Raw genomic sequence first — 19,145 nt, forward strand, 5'->3', positions numbered from 1 at the left:
CATCAGTCAAAAATCTGACTGTGCCAAAACGCGGTGACGTAAAACACTACGACGTACTGAAAAAAATGAAGTTCAATGCGTCGACTTGATTCTGAGCATGCGTGGATTTTTGACCGATGGACTTCTGCACAGACGATCGTTTTTTTCTATCGGTTTTTTATCCATAGGAAAAATTTAAAACATGTTCTATTTTTTTCACCGATGGAAAACAAACCGATGGGGCCCACACACGATCGGTTTGTCCGATGAAAACAGTCCAGTACTGTTTTTATCGGACAAACCGATCGTGTGCACAGGGCTTTAGAGGTGCCTCTCATCTCTTTTATAACCTGTAAAAAAAATGCTTTGATATACAAGTGCTTTGAATTACAAGCATGTTTCTGCTCTCAAACCAAGATTTTACTGTACTCGTATACAATATATATGCAATAATATTTCCTGACTGAATTCTGTGAAATTATACATGACTGCTGTATAGGTATATAATGTTCCTACAATAGAACAGTCCCCAGGATGTAAAATATGACATGACTTCTTCCAGTTTCTGGTGGTTGCAACACCCTTTGGTATCCTAGCACAGTGGCAAGCCTGGTTAAATCAATTTTCAGTTAAAATTGTTTGTGTGTTTTCTAGGTCGATCAACCTATTTCCTTGAGAGAACGATATATAACAATTACACTACTAAAAATAATGATTCTGAAAGATATTTTATAGCGTCGCAAGTTGGGCCATACATAAAAAAAGTTGAAGAAGCATAGGCGTTTAAGATTTACCTCATCCCCATGACACATTCGTAAAGAAACAGAATCCCTTCTTTCTGATGCGGTCTCAGATGCACAGCCACATAAGGATCAACCACGACATCTACAAGATGCAAACTAGACATTCTCTGATGATGCTCGAACGGTCTTGGCATCACGATAGAACCTTCCAAAAGACAACGCCAAGCATATTAACAAAGCATATCACCAGATACACAGGTGTGAATTTACTAGAACTGGAGCTGTGCATGGCAACCAATCATCTTCTATATTATGCTTTTTCAGTTTAGCTTTGAGAAAAAAAGGTTGAAGCCGATTGGTTGTCATGTATAACTGCTCCTGGTTCTGTCTGCTCTAGTCTTATGCCGCGTACAGACCATCACTTTATGTGATGAAAAAAAATGACGTTTTTAAAAACGTCACTTTAATTGACTGTGTGTGGGGGAAAACGTTGTTTTATGTCTTGTAAAAAACGACCAAAAAAAATTGAAGCATGCTTCAATTTTATGTGTCGTTTTTCAAAAGTGCACTTTTTACTTCACAGAAATTGACCGTGTGTAGCAAAAAACGTCGTTTTCTAAGACGTTTTTTCATCCACGCATGCCCAGAAGCTACTTATGAAGCAAGCTTCAATGGTAAAACGTGGTGGAACGTAACCTCACTTTGCAAGATCATTGTGAGAAAACAATGGTGTGTAGGCAACTTCGTCTTTGAAAATTGAAGTTTCAAAAACGTAATTTTTTACTTCACAGAAAGTGTCGTTTTTTTTCATCACATAAAGTGATGGTGTGTACGCGGCATTAGAAAATTATTTGAATGGATGAATACAAAACTGATATTTCATGAACAGGTAGAATTTGCTGAATCGTCAACTGGCTTCCCATAATTCTTAAAGATGATCCATTATCATACATTTTATTGTACAGTTCTGTCATCTAAAGGGCAAAGTACAAGTAGTATTTTATCTCATGTTGCTAGGTACTTTGTAACCCTAGTTATGAGGTCCTGTCAAAGACACATGCATTTGCATAGGCACATGATTCCTGTGAGCACTGTTCAGCGACGATCATGCACACAGGTTCGTGCACGAGAGCCAGCCGGGCTCTAAGCTGCACGCGTTTCTTGTGTCAGTGCTGTTTTTGGTCTATTACATTACTGAAGCATGTGTGTATCTGTTCCTGTATTGTCCTTCCATTGATGACCTGATCTGCTCCTGACTTTGCCTGAACTCAGCCTTGAAGTAGGTGGCCGATTTGTGGGGGGGGGGGGTGTCTGTCATTCCTTATGCCACTTATAATATTTTATTGTCTGTGCACTGTTGAGATAATTTTACTTCACTCACTTCCTGTCCCATGCATGCAAAAGGAAGTTAGAGGAAATCTCCCGAGTGCAGAGAATTCCCCTCTTAGACAGATGATTAAAAAAAAAATTGTAAATGAACATTTTGTATATATTGTATGAGCAATAACCTGATATTCATAAGATTTAAAACAAACAATATTAACAAATATGCTCTTAATTAAAATACATATAAATATGTGTACCTGGTGCACTGGGATCATGGCGAGGTTTGCAGGTCTGAAAGTCTTTTGATGTAGTCTCTTTGCCAATATTTTTCATTGGGTTGGCGAATGGTTTGAGATTGAGAGAATCTAGTGGAGCCTGAGTGGATGACACCACTGCTGAATGGAAACATCTCCCACTTGTGTAATCCTCTTCAGTGATTGGACCCATGACCTCAATCTCCTTCCCGCCAATCATTAAGGTCTGCCCTTCTTCTAGGTTCTCTAGATCCTTTAGCTTGTATCCAGTGCCTGACAAAACATTTATGGTCAGTAAAACAGTTTACAGGTGGTGCAATAACCACTTATGATCAGAAAAAAAATGAAGTATAAAATTTCAATTAAAGAGCTGCAGAAGATTCAAAAAACAATCTTGAATGATAATAGGCCAGGGGACTGCTTTACAGGGATTACATACAGCCTGATCTGAGCGTCATTGAAATGAGTGGTGGGGTGAGAAAAATGACAGAGGCTTGTGAAAAGAAACTGGTTTGAAAACAACTCTTAAGAAATCTGGCCAATTAGGCAGCAAAAAATGTAAGTAATAAAGGCTACCATCTTACACATCCCCCATCATCCCTTCCCTTCCCCCTTGTTGCCATTCCTCCTTTACAGGGATCTTCAACTGTGATAGTTCTCCCTTAAGCCTCGTACACACGATCAGACTTCCATCTTACTTTTCTGTGGATTTTGGTCTGAAGGGCGTTGGCCGGGAACTTGTTCTGCATACAGACGGCACAACATTTTCAGCCAACATTCACCAAGCCACGTGGTCTTTCAGCTCTTTACCGCCAACCATTTGTTCAACTTCTGCTATTATTGTCTGATGTTTAGCATTGGTTCGGAGCATGCGTGTCTGTACTTTGGATTTTGGTTGAACAGACTTGCGTACACACGATAGGCTAATCCGACATAACAGATTTATTGTCCAACAATTGGTGAGCATAAACAGCCAACTTTTGTTGTCGTTAATTCAGCCAACAATTGTCTAATGGAGCATACACACGGTCGGATTATCCGACACAACACGTCCATCAGACAGCTATGGCCATAAAATTGGATTGCGTGTACGGCCTTTAGACACTTATGTGTTGGTAGTCATTATCTACCAACAGCAACTGTCATGTTTTAGCATTGTTGGTCATTCCAACTGTGTGCACTTTTAATATCATTTCATTGTACTACATGCACATTTGCCATGTAAAACAAAATACAAAAAAAATATAATAATGATAAAAACACTGAACTGAAAAAAAAGCAAGTAGTTGGAGTATGGATCTCTGCAAATGTGTAAATATGCATCTACGACCAAATTTTTCCTATGCTTAGGTTTAAGCATACAGGGCCACTAGGTGGCACTGTAACTGTTTGCAAATTATGTTTTATCCAACTTCTTTATCACTAGCGATACCCTTTTATTTGGAAAACATATGTTTTACTAATGATCAAAAACTCAAAACTAAAATAATAAAAAAAAAAAACATACCTTTCCCAATATCTTTGCCTTCCATATCCTTTAAAGTCACTGACCTCCCCGTGGCAATAAGAACAGCATCCCCTTCCCATTTCTTATGTTTCTTCTTGGATGCCTTGCACCACACCACACTGAAATACTTCACAAGGGAACTGGCCTCTCCTTCCTCCTGCGATTTGTTGGGTATCTTCTGGTCCACTAAGTGTACTGAAGATGCTGATAAGAGAAGAGACTCATTTACTGGGTTAACCAATAGAACAATATCCACCACAAATATAATTTGAATAAAACAGAGACCTATTAAACACACTGGTCTATTCTACTGGGAAATATAAATTGTGGATAAATACAGAGGGATTTATTTACAAAAACTGGAGTGTGAAAAATCTTGCACAGCTCTGCATTAGAGCTGCACAATTAGTCATTAAAAAATCGTGATCTCGATTCAACCCCTCTCACGATCTCTATTGCAGAGTTTTCTGATTCTTTCATGTGTGCCAAGTTTTTAACAACATGAAACATTGTAACTCTTCCTTCTCAGATCTAAGGGATAAACTTCTATGTGTAAAGCAGGAAGTTTAACCACTTAAAGTATAAATCTTTTTCTGACACTTGTTTCTTAAAAGTTCCAGCCTTTTAATGTTTATTAACCACTTGCCGACCGGCCACCGCCGTTATACGTCGACAAGTTGGCTCGGCTGGGCGAGAGCACGTAGTGTGACATCCTCTCTCCCAGCCACCACTAGGGGCGCGCGCGCGCCCCCTGCTCGCCCCCGACTCCCATGCGTGTGCCCGGCGGGCGCGATCGCCGCCGGGCACACGCGATCGCTTGGTACAGAGCGGGGACCGGGAGCTGTGTGTGTAAACACACAGCTCCCGGTCCTGTCAGCAGGGGAAATGCTGATCTTCGGTTCATACAATGTATGAACCGAGGATCAGTGTTTCCCCTAGTGAGGCCACCCCCCCCCCCACAGTAAGAACACACCCAGGCATACTTAACCCCTTCCCCGCCCCCTAGTGTTAACCCCTTCACTGCCAGTGGCATTTTTATAGTAATTAATGCATTTTTATAGCACTGATCGCTATAAAAATGCCAATGGTCCCAAAAATTTGTCAAAAGTGTCCGCCATAATGTCGCAGTACCGGAAAAAAAAATCGCTGATCGCCGCCATTACTAGTAAAAAAATATAATAAAAATGACATAAAAATACCCCCTATTTTGTAAACGCTATAACTTTTGCGCAAACCAATCAATAAACGCTTATTGCGATTTTTTTTACGAAAAATATGTAGAAGAAAATGTATCGGCCTAAACTGAGGAAAAAAAAAGTTTTTTTATATATTTTTGGGGGATATTTATTATAGCAAAATGTAAAAAATATTCATTTTTTTCAAAATTGTCGCTCTATTTTTGTTTATAGCGCAAAAACTAAAAACCGCAGAGGTGATGAAATACCACCAAAAGAAAGCTCTATTTGTGGGGAAAAAAGGACGCCAATTTTGTTTGGGAGCCACGTCGCACGACCGCGCAATTGTCTGTTAAAGCGACGCAGTCCCGAATCGCAAAAAGTACTCTGGTCTTTGGGCAGCAATATGGTCCGGGGGGTAAGTGGTTAAAAGCCAGCAGCTACAAAAAGTATAGCTGTTGACTTTTAATAAACAGACACTTACCTGTTCCACGGTCCAGCGATGCGGCCGCACGGAGCGTCGCTCCTCGCCGCCTCCACTCACACTCTGGGCACCCGGACGCGACAGCTTTCGGCTTCATGGCCCGGGCATGCACTGTGCATGCGAGTGAACAGGCGATCTCCTGGGACCTGTCACATGTCCCAGGAGATCGCTTAGAGGGAGGGGCTGTCTAGGGGCAGAGGAAGAGTTGCCTAGGTGGCCCATAGGTGGAAGTAGGAAGTGGGACAGGAAATCCCACTCCTAATGAAGCCCCCACTCAGCCCAAAAAAATAATTACATGCCAAATGTGGCATGTAAGGGGGCGAGGAGTGCTTAAAGCGGAAGTTCCACTTTTGGGTGGAACTCAGCTTTAAGTTAAAATCAGTATTTTTTGCTAGAAAAATACTTGGAATCCCCAAACATTATATATATATATTTTTTTAGCAAAGACCCTAGAGAATACAATGGCAATTGTTGCAATATTTTATGTCACTCTGTACGCCGATGACACTCAACTTTACCTTCGCATCACCAACAAAAAAGACCAATACCACGCACTAGAAAATTACCTCTCACTGATCGATAATTGGACGACGGAGCGCTCACACAAACTTAATGGATCCAAAACAGAACTTCTCTTTCTCTACGCAAACCAAAAAAACAAAATAGGACAACAAGCACACCACCCACCATCCTGGGACAAACCATCACCCCAAGCACTAAAGCCAAAAGCCTTGGAGTCATTTTTGACTCAGACATGACTATGGATGCACAAATAGGATTAGTAGTCAGCGGTTCTTACCATCTTCTCCGCATGCTGCGTAGACTCATCCCCTTCATTCCGGAAGAGGACAAAGCAGTAGTAGTAGAAACAATCGTCAATTCCCAACTCGACTACGCAAACTCCCTCTACCTCGGACTTCCCCAATACCAGATTTTGTGTCTACAAGTCGTCTAGAACACACCAGCCAGACTGGTAACGGGAAAAAAAACCTGTGAATCAATCACCCCGTCCTTGAGGACACTTCATTGGCTAGCCGTGAAGGATCAGATTACATTCAAGACCCTCTGCCCCACTCACAAATGCACACAAGGAAACGCTCCTCAATATCTATGCGAGATAATAAAACACTACACCTCTAGTCGCGCCCTCCAGTCAACTAACCAAAACCTCCTCCACATCCCCAAGACCCGCTACAAATCTAAAGAACAAAGATTTGCAGTCCAAGGACCACAGCTATGGAACGCTCTACCCACGGACATCCGCATGGAAGAAAACCATCGGGCCTTCAGGAAAAAACTTAAGACCACGTCTTCTGAAGACACAGGACGGCACTGGATACAAAAAGCGCCTTGAGGCTATTTAGTTCGCATTTGTAGCGCTATACAAGTTACTCACTCACTCGTTTGCCCAGCGGGCTTTCAAACACAATTTTTAGGGAAAAAATACACTTCAATTAATAAAAAAAAAAAACACTAAATAGTAAAGTTAGCCCGATTTTTTTGTTTGATGTGAAAGATGATGTTACGCAGCGAGAATCGTGAGAGAATCGTGATCTATCTTCTAAGCAAAAAAATTGGGATTCTCATTTTTTAACCAGAATCGTGCACCTCTACCCAGCTTCCAGTTTTTTTTGTCAAAGGCCAAATGAACAAGCTGAAGTTAAAAGCCGATTGGCTACAGCGCAGAGCTGCACCAGATTTTGCATTCTCTAGTTTTAGAAAATCAACCCCAGAATGCGTACATATAAACCTAAAGTACACCTCTGATCCAAACACCTAAACACACAGCTTCCAAAAGATTTGGTAATATTTGTGAAAGCCTTAGGGAGAAAATGACAGTCAAGTACTCAAACGCAACCATTAGCAAGCTCCCTTTGTGGACAGTGTGTAGAACTAAAGGCAAAACTTTCATTTTTTTTTCCATTTTTGAATAGAGTAGGGAAGGGTTAAAACCCACCATCTTTTGGCACCTTGAACATGGTTACACCTTGAATATCTTATTTTTTTCAGTATGGCCCCTATACGGGTTTATTTTAAAATTAGCGATAGCCTACATTTGGTAAAGAAGGTTAATGTTTGCAGATAACAAAAAAAATATTATTGCCTTCAGAAAAAAAAAGCTCTTTTGAAAAACATCAATGATATACAATTCTCATAAAAAAAAACCAGCTAATAATCATAAGAAATGCCTACAATACAATATGATGATAAAAAATAGTTTGGATATTGCAAGGTAGACTCCAAGATTGTACTTTAAGGGAATGGGGGTGATGATGATGAAGCCCCTTGAACCCCGAAGTTAAAAATGACTGCCGTTCGTGTGTTGAGAGGGAATATTCATGTTAAAGTATAAATGTTAAAGTGGTTGTAAAGGCTCGAGATACGAAACATCTTCTTTGTGCAGCTCCCCCCAAGTACTAACCTGAGCCCCCTATCGATCCAGCGATGTTCACGTGAGCCTCGGCTGTCCCAGGTCTCTCTCTTATCATTGGCTGAGACACAGCAGTTGGAGCCATTGCTACTGCTGTTGTGAATCACTGCTAGTAAACCAATGAGGACAGAGCAAAGGGTGGGACCGAGCCGCAAACTCATTACACAGAGTAAGGATGACAGGTTTGTTATTTAAAAAAAACAAAAAAATAACTTTAAAATCACTTTTAGGTTGGGTTCACATACATGTGGTGGGACACACCGCATGTGAATTGGATAGGAATGGTACCGCATTCCTATTAAAATCACATGCGATGTCTGTGCAGTGTGATTTGAGCCATTCATTTATACGGCTCAAATCAAACTAAAATGGCAATAAAAACGTGCAGGACCCTTTTTTTCTGCACTGGAATCGAATTGCATGGGTGTTCACACATACGCAATCTGATGCTGTTAATCGCACTGCATTTTGCAAACTGTTTTGGGGTGTCATTACCTTCCATCGACACTCCCTCAGGTTCGCATGAACGCCATGCGATTTCAACGTGGTGCTGAAAACGCACAGGATTCTCTGCATTTCCTGCACTGCATCAATATGAGCTGAGCCTAAATGCTAAAGTACAGTAGAACCTTGGATTACAAGCATAATGCCTTCTAGCAGAATGCTCGTAATCCAAAGTACCCGCATATAAAAGCGAGTTTCCCAATTGAAGTTACATAGTTAGTCAGGTTGAAAAAAGACACAAGTCCATCCAGTTCAACCACAAAAAAATAAAAAAACAAAATAAATAAACAAAATAAAAAACACAATGCAATCCCATACACCCAACTCTATACCCACAGTTGATCCAGAGGAAGGCAAAAAAAAAAACAGCAGAGCATGATCCAATTTGCTGCAGCAGGGGAAAAAATTCCTTCCTGATCCCCCGAGAGGCAATCGGATTTACCCTGGATCAACTATACCTATAAATGTTAGTACTGAGTTATATTCTGTACATTTAGGAAAGTATCCAGGCATTTCTTAAAGCAGTCTACTGAGCTGGCCAGAACCACCTCTGGAGGGAGTCTGTTCCACATTTTCACAGCTCTTACTGTGAAGAAACCTTTCCGTATTTGAAGATGAAATCTCTTTTCCTCTAGACGTAAAGAGTGCCCCCTTGTCCTCAGTGTTGACCATAAAGTGAATAACTCAACACCAAGTCCACTGTATGGACCCCTCATATATTTGTACATGTCGATCATATCCCCCCTTATTCTCCTCTTCTCAAGAGTGAATACATTTAGTTCTTCTAATCTTTCCTCATAGCTGAGCTCCTCCATTCCTCTTATCAGTTTGGTTGCCCTTCTCTGCACTTTCTCCAGTTCTCCGATATCCTTTTTGAGAACTGGGGCCCAAAACTGAACTGCATATTCCAGATGAGGTCTTACTAATGATTTATACAGGGGCAAAATTATATCTCTGGAGTCCATACCTCTCTTAATAAAACAAAACAAAAATAATTTGTTCCGCATTGACTTCAATGGCATGCGGAGAGCCTCGTAAACACACGAAAAAGGCCCAGGACACCTCAGCTGAACTCAGAAAGACTCGAGAACTGAGTATTTCCAAGCATTTCCTAACGGCGCCGTTCGGCTCCGGCACCCCCCACCTCAGGCCAAACACAATATTGCACACCGCTTTGGCTTGAATCCTGCTCGTTTCGCGAGACAACACTCGCAAACCGAGTCAGGATTTTTTTTAAATACAGTGCTCGTATTGCAAAACGCTCGTTAACCGCGTTACTCGCAATCCGAGGTTTCACTGTGTAGGCAAACCCTAAAAATGAACTTCTCCTTTTGTCCCTTTTGGTCTGGTAAATATTCCTTTGAAAGGGTCTGGTTATACCTGCTCAATACGTGCAAACATCGATTCAGCTTGTCAGAATTGCAGAGCTGCACCTTTTCTATTATTAGCCCTTCAAGGTTTTTATCTTGGGCTATAGAAAAATGAGTTCCCATGTTGTAGAAATGAGGATAGTGGGAAGGATTCACTAGTTTAATTAAACACAACTGAAGAAAGTGGGATTATTCTTTACTTGCAGGGCCAGTGGAGGGTGAAATTGCATGTATTCCAGAGATTACTGAATATTTAATTTGTTTACATTGACAAACAGTATAACTGCAGTTGTGTGTGGACTTCTTACACACAATAAAACAGTACCTGTCTAGAGATTATGAGAATTTCCTAGGGAGTTGCAGTCATTCTGAAAACAGCTGGAATATGCAAGAAGTACCCGAAAAGTGTGCCCTCTGTCTAGAATTCTGTGCACCATATAGCCTCCTGTCAGAATGTTCTCCACTAGGCCAGGCCAGACCGAAGCGGGGGCAGGGCTTGTAACGGGGGGGAAAAAAGCCCTGCAACTGAGCTGAAAGTTTAGCTTGAGATCAGTTTGTGGGCAGGAAGGGGGAAAGTGCCCTGTATTGAAGTGGTTAAAAAAGTGGTATCGTGCAACCCTAATTCAGAGTCAAGGTGGAATTTCATTGTCACAACTCTCACAGGAATACCCAATGTTGGCTGGTGTTGAACACTAAAAAGGAGTGGTGACATTACTCCCTCGGTCATGTGACAATGCTTGGGCTCAATGATCGATTGCTGGACACCATAACTGTAACATAGCAGGTTACAGGTTTTCCTATACCTGGAAGCACCAATATCTGGGGGAAGCACCCCAGCTGAGTCAGCAGAATGAACACTGGCAAGGTGAGAAATAGTGGGTTGGGAGAGATCATTTTTATACAGACAATTTGCTACGAATGTTTCCTTACACACAATATTAATGTATTGAGCAAGTTCGAAGTCAAAAGGAACCCCTTGTAGCTTTATACCGCTATTGGTGGGGTGGCTGTCCCCAAATAACCTTGCTCTCCATGCTTCCAGGTACTTTCAAATGTATCAAAAAAGCATCCTTCGGCACTGCCTGACCATGGCAAGAACAGTTATCCCTCACCATTGGCCCCGAGGAAGAGGGATCACCCTCGAAACACGTCAGCTCACCTTGGATGTTTTTCATCCCACCTAAGTCTAGTGGCCAGCAGATCCTCCTGGATGAGGTCTACAGTATGATGGACTTTGTACTATCAAATTTTGTGCGCAAGGCTGGTGCATCCTCTGTCCTTGTTTTCTTTTATAATACAATTATACAGTATATATATATATATATATATATATATATATATATATATATATATATATATATAAATAAATAAAATATTATACAATATATATTTTTATTTATTTTTTTAAACTGTCATTTTCGATATTCGGTCAAGTGCATCCTGCATTTCCGCATTCATTTTAAACTTTTTATTGTTTCTAAGCCACTGCCTTCAGATTGTTTCTTGCAGAGAGAGGCACAGAACCATAAACAGTGAAAACGTGGTTTAATTTGTAAACAAACCCAAGTGATCACTATGATTGGCTGTCAGTATTCAGGCTGGGTTCACACTATTGCGAATTGGATGCGGTTTTCCCCAAATCCAATTTGCATGTCAGGAGATTGTGACCAGCTCTCAATGGAGCCAGTTCACACAGCTCCGGGACGGCTGCGGAGTGATTTGCACAGGAGTCCTGTGCATCTGTCTTCTGGTCCATTTCAGGGTCCAAATTCAGCCAAAAATTGGACCTGAAACTGAGAACAGGGACGCACCGGACCCCTGCTGTGAGCCGCTCCGCACTGCAGTATGAACCCAGCCTTATATGATCAATAAATCATGAAATACGTTGAAGAACAGGGAACCATAGTAAGGAATGTTAATCTGCAGATTGCAGGGTTTAGGTGTTAAAGAATGGCAAGCACAGACAACTTACTCTTCCAGGTGCCTGGCCTGGGAGATGAGCTTTTGCACGTTGGCAGCCTTCCTTATTTTTAAACCACAGAAAACACAATAAATTATAGCCCGAGTACCAAACAGCTTTTCTTTTTTCTTTCTTTTTTTAACAAAGACAGCCATTCTGCACAGTGCAACATTTAAAGGTTTATTTTTATTCTTTTGAAACAAAATAGTTCATATAGCGATAAATCAAAAAGGGAGATTTATTGAAAAAAACAACAACATGTAAATAAACTATTTACATATAGAACAGTGGTTCTCAACCTCTTAGTGCCGTGACCCCTTGATAAAATTTGAAACCGCATCTCAAATCGGCGGCATTTGCCGCCAATTGTCGGCAATGACACTGTCCTAATCGGTGCGATGCCGCATCTGCGGCGCTGCACCGATTTCAAAAAGTAGTTCCTGTACTACTTTTTGCGATTTCGGGCCGCAATTTACATAGAAACCTGCACAGATGTCTCTTAAATCGCGGCCAAAATCAGGACTGCCGGCGGGAGTGAAATCGTGCGAGTTCAGCTGAACTCGCACGGCTTCACTCCCGCAGCCCAGTGTGAACCAGGGCTCAATGGGAAACTTTAGTGGGGACTTAATGGCAACTACAGTATAACAACAGGTAGTGTTACCCACTATGTCTGACTTTGTGGTGTCTCGTAGCAGTGACACCTAATGCTGAAATCAGGAGATAGGGTCTCCTCCAGCCCCTCCCACCGCACAATCCTCACCAGTCAGCTGATCTCTAGTCTCTGCCCCACAGCCATGCCGTGAACTGAATGGGTGGCTGTGAAGAGGCCGAGTGGGCGGCCGTGGGCTCCAGGAACAGCACAGCTGGGTGGCCACAGGCTCCAGAGACAGGCCTGTTGGGCAGCCGCAAAAAGGCTGGGAGAGCGGTGCAGGCTTCAGGAACAGCCCAGGATTTCGTGACCCCTGAAAAATTGTCATTTGACCCCCTGAGGGGGTCCCGACCCCCAGGTTGAGAACCACTGATATAGAATATTACAAATAACAGTACATATTTCCTGCAGTCCCATTAAAAGGAACCAGTCAAAAAAATCTAATAAATGTAATATTTTTGTTTTTACATTATATCTTGATACTAGAATGATGACAGAGCCAAGGACAGGACATTCTTTTCTAGTGTTTACAGGATGTAATTACTGTAACAGTACATTGTCTGACAGTACTAGTTCTCTTTAAATAAAGGCTCTCAAATAAAAACTTGACATCTTAAATAGCTTGATATTGAACCACAGGTCGCAAAATCAATTTTCTATAAAATTCTTATTTACAATATCATCATTACTTAACAAAAACTTTTTAAATAATTATGTAGGAAAAACAGCCATGCCAGAACTCCAGCACTTTCCAGTTACGTATGTCTAGGAACAGCCTGATCAAGGCGAGGAGAGAGAACAATGATACAGATACATTCAGCTATTCTGGAGAACATATTTCAAAAAAGTAATTGGGTCACTTTTAGAAAAATGTATTTGACTGTTGGGAAGTCAAGAATTAGCAGTGCCCAAAAAACTCTGATTCTGGATGTACAGTATATGACTGGTGATAGTTCTCCTCCACAGCTCTCAGTAGAAACTAGGGATGCACCAAGTACTGAGATCAATAAACCTATTTTGCACTTGGATGCATTACATTTTTACGGTTCACACCAGTGTGATTTGACAGTTCAAAATAGCACGAAAAGTCACACCATATTGCCGGTGTTCTGCAGAAAAATGCCCCCTGTCAAAAAATGCCACCATGTGGAAAGGCACAGCCTGATCGTCCGAAGTTCCAGGACCTTGTTCGGCAAATGGGAATCCTCTGGAGACCAGCGACCCTGGGTCGACTGAACCCCCCCAGACTCCCCCACCGGTAAGGCTGGCATCCGTCGCGATGACTATCCAGTGATAAGGAAGGAACGACTTCCCGGACAGAAGTGCCGGTGAGGTCAGCCACCACACCAGGGAGGCCCTGACCAGGTGGCTCACCCGGATCCGATATCCAGGGATGATGGGCACTTGTCCTATCTGGACCGAATTTTCCTTCTGTAGCACTCGCGTGTGAGATTGCGCCTATGGTACCGCCTCGAAGGAGGCCACCATGAGGCCCGGGACTCACATGCAAAGAAGAGTGACGACCCTTCTGGGATGTCAACTACCGCACCGCAGCCCGAAGGGTCTGCAACTTTTCCACAGGGAAGCAAACCTTTGCCTCTGAGGAGTCCAGAATCAATCCCAGATATACTAGGCATTGAGTCGTTACCATTACTGACTTTTGAATGTTCAGTAGCCACCCAAGTGTCTGAGGGTCTGATGTTATAGACACGCTCACCTCTAATTCTGAGGCTGAAGCGGTCCTCAGAAGCAGGTCGTCCAAGTAGCCCACGACAGCGACGCCACGTTGTCTTAGTAGGGCGAGAATTGGGGCAATCACCTTGGTGCCGATGCCAGGCCAAAGGGGAGAACCACAAATTAATAGTGGTCTTCCCCGACCGTAAAGCGCAGAAGTTTCTGATGCTTTGTGCATACAGGGACATGTAAATAGGCATCCCTGATGTCCAAGGATGCCAGTAAGTCCCCCGGCTGGAGGGTAGTAACGACAGAGCGGATTGATGCCATCCGGAATCCTTGTACCTTCACAAAGCAATTGAGGGCCCTGAGGTCCAGGATAGGACGAACCCCCCTTCTTCTTTGGTACAATGAACAGATTGGAGTAAAACCCCTAAAACCGATCCTGTACTAGGACAGGGATAACCACCCCGTGTTCCAGCAGGTCCGACGAGCCGGTAGTAGCTGGAGGTTGTAGGGAAAAAATCTGTTTGGTGGGCAAGATAGGAGCTCTATCTTGTATCCTGATGAGACTACCTCGCGAACCCACCGGTCGGGGATGTCCACCGGGTCGCAAATTTGCGAAGACGTCCCCCCACCCGAGGGATGGGTGGGGGCGCACCTTCATGCGGACGTGGTCTTGTTAACGGGTTTGCGAAACCAGGGATGTCTCTGTCCCTGAGCAGGCGCTTTATTGGCCTGTGGTTTTCTTCCCGCAGCGCTGGACAGGCGAAAAAAGCACTCGGGTGCGGTAAAGAAGGGCCCCTGTCGCCGACGTGGCTCGTTCCCCCTTATAGGTCTGATGGAGCAAGGTGTTCTTACCTCCTGTGGCATCCTTAATAATATCATCCAGGCAAGCTCCAAAGAGTCTGTCGCCTTTAAAGGGCAGGTCCATTAGGGCCTTCTTGGAAGCTTGGTCTTCAACCAAAGTAGACAGCGTAACAACACAGCCTGAGCAGAGGTTCTGGCCAGCAGAAGAATAGTGTCCAAGGCTGATTCACACACGAATTTTAGGCCCTGTACCAGTTGTTCCGCTAGGGCTACCTCGTGGGTGGAAGGGTGATGTGTTTGTAACCCATTGAGCAGTAACTGTGCCCACTCTGTGAGTGTCTGGGACACCAGCGCCCCAACTATGGTTGGGCGTACCGCTGAACCTACTACAGTGCATAGGTTACGAGATATTGACTCTGCCTTCATGTCCGCCGGGTCCTTGAAGGCAGGAGCCCCCTCCACCGGAAGGGTGGTAAGCTTGTTTTGTCTGGACACAGGAGTGTCCACTATGGGGGGTGAGGTCCATTTCTTTAAGAAACTCTCCTCCAGTGGATAACGTACCGCTAGGTTTTTAGGTACAAAAAAGTTTTTTTGTGGTCTGTCCCATTCCTTGTATAAAAGTTTGTCTAAATAAGACACACAAGGGAACACCTTAGCAGTGCGGGTCGCCTTACAGAACCCAAAGGGGACCGGCGCTTCTGTTGCTTCTACAGACCCCTCTATTTTTAGGGTATCTCGCACTGCGGTGATAAGGTCACTCACCAGAGCCTTCTCGCGAGCTGACCTGGGTCCAGAGTCATCCTCACTGTCTGGCCGCTCTAGGTCTGCACCATCAGATACCTCAGAGTCAGGGCCCTGAGTGGTAGCTAGACCTGGCTCTGTATCTGAGTTGTCCCCAGAAGATGGCGGGGGGAGGGGGCGCTTTCTAGCCCCCGTTCTTCCACGCACTGATTCCACCTTGGCAACGAAGGCATCTAGGATTGCCGACATAGCGTCCACCGATACATCGGGTGCAGGGGCATCAATTGCCAGCTCAGGTGTTTCAGGGGAAAAAACGTCCATTTCTGACGCCATGCTGCCCACACGCTTGATACAGGGATTCCAAGCAAGGTGGAAAACCCACCCTCCTAACTGCAGCAGAGATGAGGGGTACCCCCCCCCCCAGAGGACTCACCACCCTGGAACCAGCAGTGCAGTGCCGTCTAGCTGAGCTGCTTCTTGTCCGCTGAATATAACTGTCAGTCTGCTGAATGGCTGCCATCTACAAGGCTGCTGTCCTTATTAGCTTTGCTAGTCAGCAGCGTGTGTCTGTTTGGCTTCTGATTTATAAGATGGCCGCCGCTCAGGTGCTAGAGGTCAAGCATACTGAGGCCCCAAAAGCATGGCCGCCAGTGCTGTAATACTTGCATGGGCTACAAAAAAATGGCCGCCGAGCGGGACGCTAGAGGCCCCAGTTTCATGGGGAAATGCTGCCAGAGGATAGCTGTTCTAAGCCCCCTTCTTGGGGCGCACCGCGCAGGCCGCTGAGCAGCCGGGAGATGCGGTACAGCCCCCCCTTGGGCGCCGTGTGAGCAACACCTCAAGCGCTGGGCGGCTACAAGAAAATATATAGACCCCAGAAGTATGGCCGCCAAGCTCCGAGAGTGTGGCAGTGTGGCTACAAGAAAATGGCTGCCAGGTATACAAACAATCCAGCATGGTAACAGAAAAAATGGTCGCCAGACACACAGCAGCAGCATGTCTTATGCAGCTCTCTACATTGAAAGAGGGAAGCAGCAGCTGACAACATGGACACAAGTAAGCAATATCTATGCACTTATACTTTATATTGGTTCTCAGGTGGAGCTCCCCAGGGCAACCCCCACCTCAGCAGTCTAGGGAGAAGGGAAGGGGAAGGAGGGGAGAAGGGAAATATAGAGCCCTTTACTCACCTCTTAAGGGATGCCCAGCTCTGTTTTCTTCGAAGCAAGGTAGTAGTACTTACCCTCCTGTGATTTTATGCTGGAGCATCCTGGACAGTGCATCTTCCGCATGGTAACGGAGATGACTGTCGGCCAGGTTACTGTGACTCGGCCCTGTAGACCGGTCTTTATGCAAGCCCTGGAGCGCATAGCTCACCGGCCACCCGTAGAGCGATTGGCATGTCGTGGACGACCCAGCGCGCAGCTACGGTCAGCACACGCTCGATGGCCGAAACTGGGAAGAATACAAGTATCTAGGATCAGCCTGTCGCCCAGTCGGAAAAAAATTTAAAATAAAAATCCAGAATCTTGAACTAACAGCCTTCAAGCCATGGGCCTGAAGGGAGCCATGTCTTCTCCTGAAACTAGGCAGAAAAAAAAATGATCTGCGAGATGCAGAGAGAGGGGTTATACCCAGAGGGCCTATAGGGTGTGTATGATAAGTTAAAGCGGTGGTTCACCCTCAGTAACAACATTCTACCATGTCATTCAGCATAGTAGCGCGAGCTACAGTATGCCTTTATTTATTTTTTTTGCCCCGTACTCACTGTTTAATCCTACAGTGAAGATTCCGACTCCCCGCGGGGAATGGGCGTTCCTATCCAGAGGGAAGTTGATTGACGGCCGGCTATGGCACATCACGCTCCCTGAAGATAGCCGGAGTAGGTCTCGGCTCTTCCCGGCGCTATACGGCGCCTGCGCACAGACATCGGAGCTGACTGCGCAGGCGCCGTGAAGGGCAAACACCTATTTCGGCTATTTCCGTGAAGCGTGACGTGCCATAGCCGGCCGTCAATCATGAGCCCTTTGCATAGGAATGCCCATTGCCCTGAAACTTTACAACCCAATTAAACAGTGAGTACGGCGCTAAAAAAAAAATAAAGGCATACTGTAGCTCACGCTACTATGCTGAATGACATGCTAGAAAAAAAAAAATTTTTTAGGGAGAACCCCCGCTTTAACCTTTTATATAAGTTTCTGCCTAGTCAACTTCTAAAGGAAGGCTAATACCCACTAAGTCAAGATTAAGGCTGTGTCCGTCCATGAACGAAATAGAAATTACACCCCCATTTTAACAGCACTGCCCATCATTACAAAATACGCTCCCCCTTCGGTAGCCATCCTCCCCTCACACGTGCCAATAATAAAGAAATCTGCCCTTTGCAGACTTACACGAGCATCGGGAGCGTGTGGCACAATGTCGGCTATTGTGCCGTCTACAGCTGAATGTAAATTCCAATGTTCGGAGGCTTTGGCGGCTCCGTACTGCGCAAGCGCTGCGCACTGCCGGGCAGCCATTTCTCGACAGGACACAGCAATGGAACCCTTCAAATCGTTGAGAAGTTGCGGTGACTTTAAAAAAGGTCCCTGCATTACTTCAGCGCAATTTCAAAGCCACAGATCAGTGTGATTTGGAGCTCCGATTTAATTTCTGTTGAATGAAAATGCAATGCAAATCACAATTAAAATTGCAAAAAAGTATGTTTTAGTATTGGAGCAGCACCGATACCAGCATTGGTGCACCGCTAGTAGAAAAAATGCTATAACAACCATCAATGCTTCCACTGAGGTTTTATTTAGGCAGGTATATAGTTGTTACTTTTTGTCCCTTCTCCTAACCTTACCTAACCCAACCTCCCCCTTCACATTTCCATACTTATCGAGATCCCATGGCTGCCGTTCTGCTGTTTGTTTACATAAAGTGGTGCAAGTACTGGCTGCGCCTGCACATTACTGTTCCATAGACTTCTATAGGGGGTGTGTCCTGGGGCCCAAGATGGTCACAAAGTCATCTATAGGGGTGTAATGTGCAGGCAAAGCTAATACAGTGAAGAATTGCAGTGCTGGATGTAAACAAACAGCGGAAGCATGTCCATTGGATGGGGGCAAGTGTGCATCTATGGTAGAAGAGGGTGGTTAAGTCAGGGGGATTCGGCTACAAGGTTAAGTGAACTTTATTTAAAAGTGCACCTATCCTTTAATGATAATAAAAACTACCTTTCCATTTCAATCTATTGCTCTCATTTTCTGAAACTGGCAACTTGGAGGCGTTCCATACAGCACTGGGGTACAGAATGCCCCAAAAAGTCGTCTCTTGTGTGATTGTCTCAGAAGTCCCATTTTAGTGTAAGGCCTCTTTCACACTAGCACTCAATGAAGTGGCAAGTGTCCGTTTACATCCGCCGACATCCAACCCAAGATTATCCACTATAAAACAGACCGATGGGATTCGTTCCCCTTCTGTCTGGTGGATCTGATGGCAGTCTTGTGTAAACAGACAGGTGATCCATTTACATCTGACTGCCCATAGAGGAGAG

At 44.3% G+C, this 19,145-nt stretch overlaps 1 protein-coding gene across 1 annotated transcript in view; it reads right to left on the reverse strand.

Annotated features, from left to right (window-relative positions):
* Positions 1 to 19,145, reverse strand: part of RAD54B (RAD54 homolog B) — a 125,751-nt gene that overhangs the window by 46,750 nt on the left and 59,856 nt on the right. The window contains exons 4-6 of the mRNA XM_040354674.1: positions 3,810 to 4,013; positions 2,306 to 2,575; positions 774 to 927 (exon numbers count right to left, since the gene is read on the reverse strand). Of these exons, the coding sequence (XP_040210608.1) occupies positions 774 to 927; positions 2,306 to 2,575; positions 3,810 to 4,013 (628 nt within the window). The remainder of the gene's footprint in view (positions 1 to 773; positions 928 to 2,305; positions 2,576 to 3,809; positions 4,014 to 19,145) is intronic.

Source organism: Rana temporaria, chromosome 5, assembly GCF_905171775.1.
Source record: "Rana temporaria chromosome 5, aRanTem1.1, whole genome shotgun sequence".
Classification (NCBI taxonomy): Eukaryota; Metazoa; Chordata; class Amphibia; order Anura; family Ranidae; genus Rana; species Rana temporaria.